General features: G+C 29.6%; 1 protein-coding gene across 2 annotated transcripts in view; it reads right to left on the bottom strand.

Annotated features, from left to right (window-relative positions):
• Window positions 1–1,265, bottom strand: part of LOC106462680 (histone acetyltransferase KAT6B-like) — an 87,870-nt gene that overhangs the window by 49,712 nt on the left and 36,893 nt on the right. For both annotated transcript variants that reach the window (XM_022390007.1, XM_022390006.1), the window contains exon 7: window positions 1,015–1,161. In XM_022390007.1, coding sequence (XP_022245715.1) covers window positions 1,015–1,161 — 147 coding nt within the window. The remainder of the gene's footprint in view (window positions 1–1,014; window positions 1,162–1,265) is intronic.

The raw sequence follows: 1,265 nt of genomic DNA, 5'->3' as shown, positions 1-1,265 counted from the left end.
TAAGAGGCTCTTATTTTATACTCTAGCTTGTCAGTATTGGTAATTTGAGTTTCTAATTCATTAAAAACTACAGACATAGTATTTTAACTTCACAAACATCTAATTTGAACCAGTGCTGCATTCAACATACCACATGACACACAAAAATCAATGTTTATCTGCGTTTTTTAATCTTTGCTTTTAAATTAAGAAATTGAGTAATATATAGTACTAAAATTTGAATTATAATCTAAAGTTTGATACCAAACCTACTGACATAGATTCATGAAATAGTAGTTCAACCAAATTTTAAATGCAAGACAACAAACGTTCACCCGTTACTCGTCTCGAAAGGTTTAAGCAAACATATAAATATTTAACTTCTGTAATACCAGAAATAACAGCAACATGCATTTCTGAATTGTCTCTAAAAATTTTAGCTACTTTTTGCTCTTATACAATAAAATGTATGAAAGGGTAAGTGAAAATGGGTGTAATATGTTCCAAATGTATATTAAAATGAATTACTATAAACTTATCTCACAAAAGCCTAAAAAAAGTTTTTCTTATTATTCTTAAGAAAACAAAAGCTAAGAAAAAAGAAGGGGAAGATGAAGAGAAATAATAAATTTTAAAAAAATCTTTAAACTTAATCATGTCAAAAATACTAATAAGTAATATAACAACTGGTATCTGACACTTCCAACCACTTTTTTTTTCAGAACATCAAGGATAAAAAAAAAAGTGTACAACTTGCAAAGAATAGCACCTTAACTAAAGCCAATGATATCCATTACTTTGTTGACAATTTGTAATAAAATCTTACACTTGGTAGGAGTCTTTCTGCTGCTGTAATGGTACATATAACTTTGAAGTAGCAACTTTTTCTGTGTCTCAAATCAAACTTCTAGTATGATTCTAGCTAAATAGCAGAAAAATATAAAAAACCTTGCCAAGCACAAGCTACTGTCAATCTATTCCCGCATCTCAAATATGTGTAACTCTAAAAAAATTACAAGCATAGAATGTACTTACCCATGCATTGCTTTCTGTGCTTTAATCTTACTACTGCTCTGTTTTTTGTAACGCTGCTTCACATTAGCTGCCACTTCATTGATTAATATTCGTCCTTTTCTGTTCTTAGAGCGATGTTCATCCATGCAAGGTTCACAGCTCCAAGAGAACCTAAAAAAAAAAAAAAAAAGATAAATAAGACAAGACAACATACTACGATATAGAACGAACTTAAAGTAACGACAACTTTAGTTCTTACCTAACTAGTTGGT

Source organism: Limulus polyphemus, unplaced genomic scaffold (assembly GCF_000517525.1).
Source record: "Limulus polyphemus unplaced genomic scaffold, Limulus_polyphemus-2.1.2 Scaffold1224, whole genome shotgun sequence".
Taxonomy (NCBI): Eukaryota; Metazoa; Arthropoda; class Merostomata; order Xiphosura; family Limulidae; genus Limulus; species Limulus polyphemus.
The sequence above is the reverse complement of the archived record's forward strand: the minus strand, read 5'-3'. Positions and strand labels throughout refer to the sequence as shown.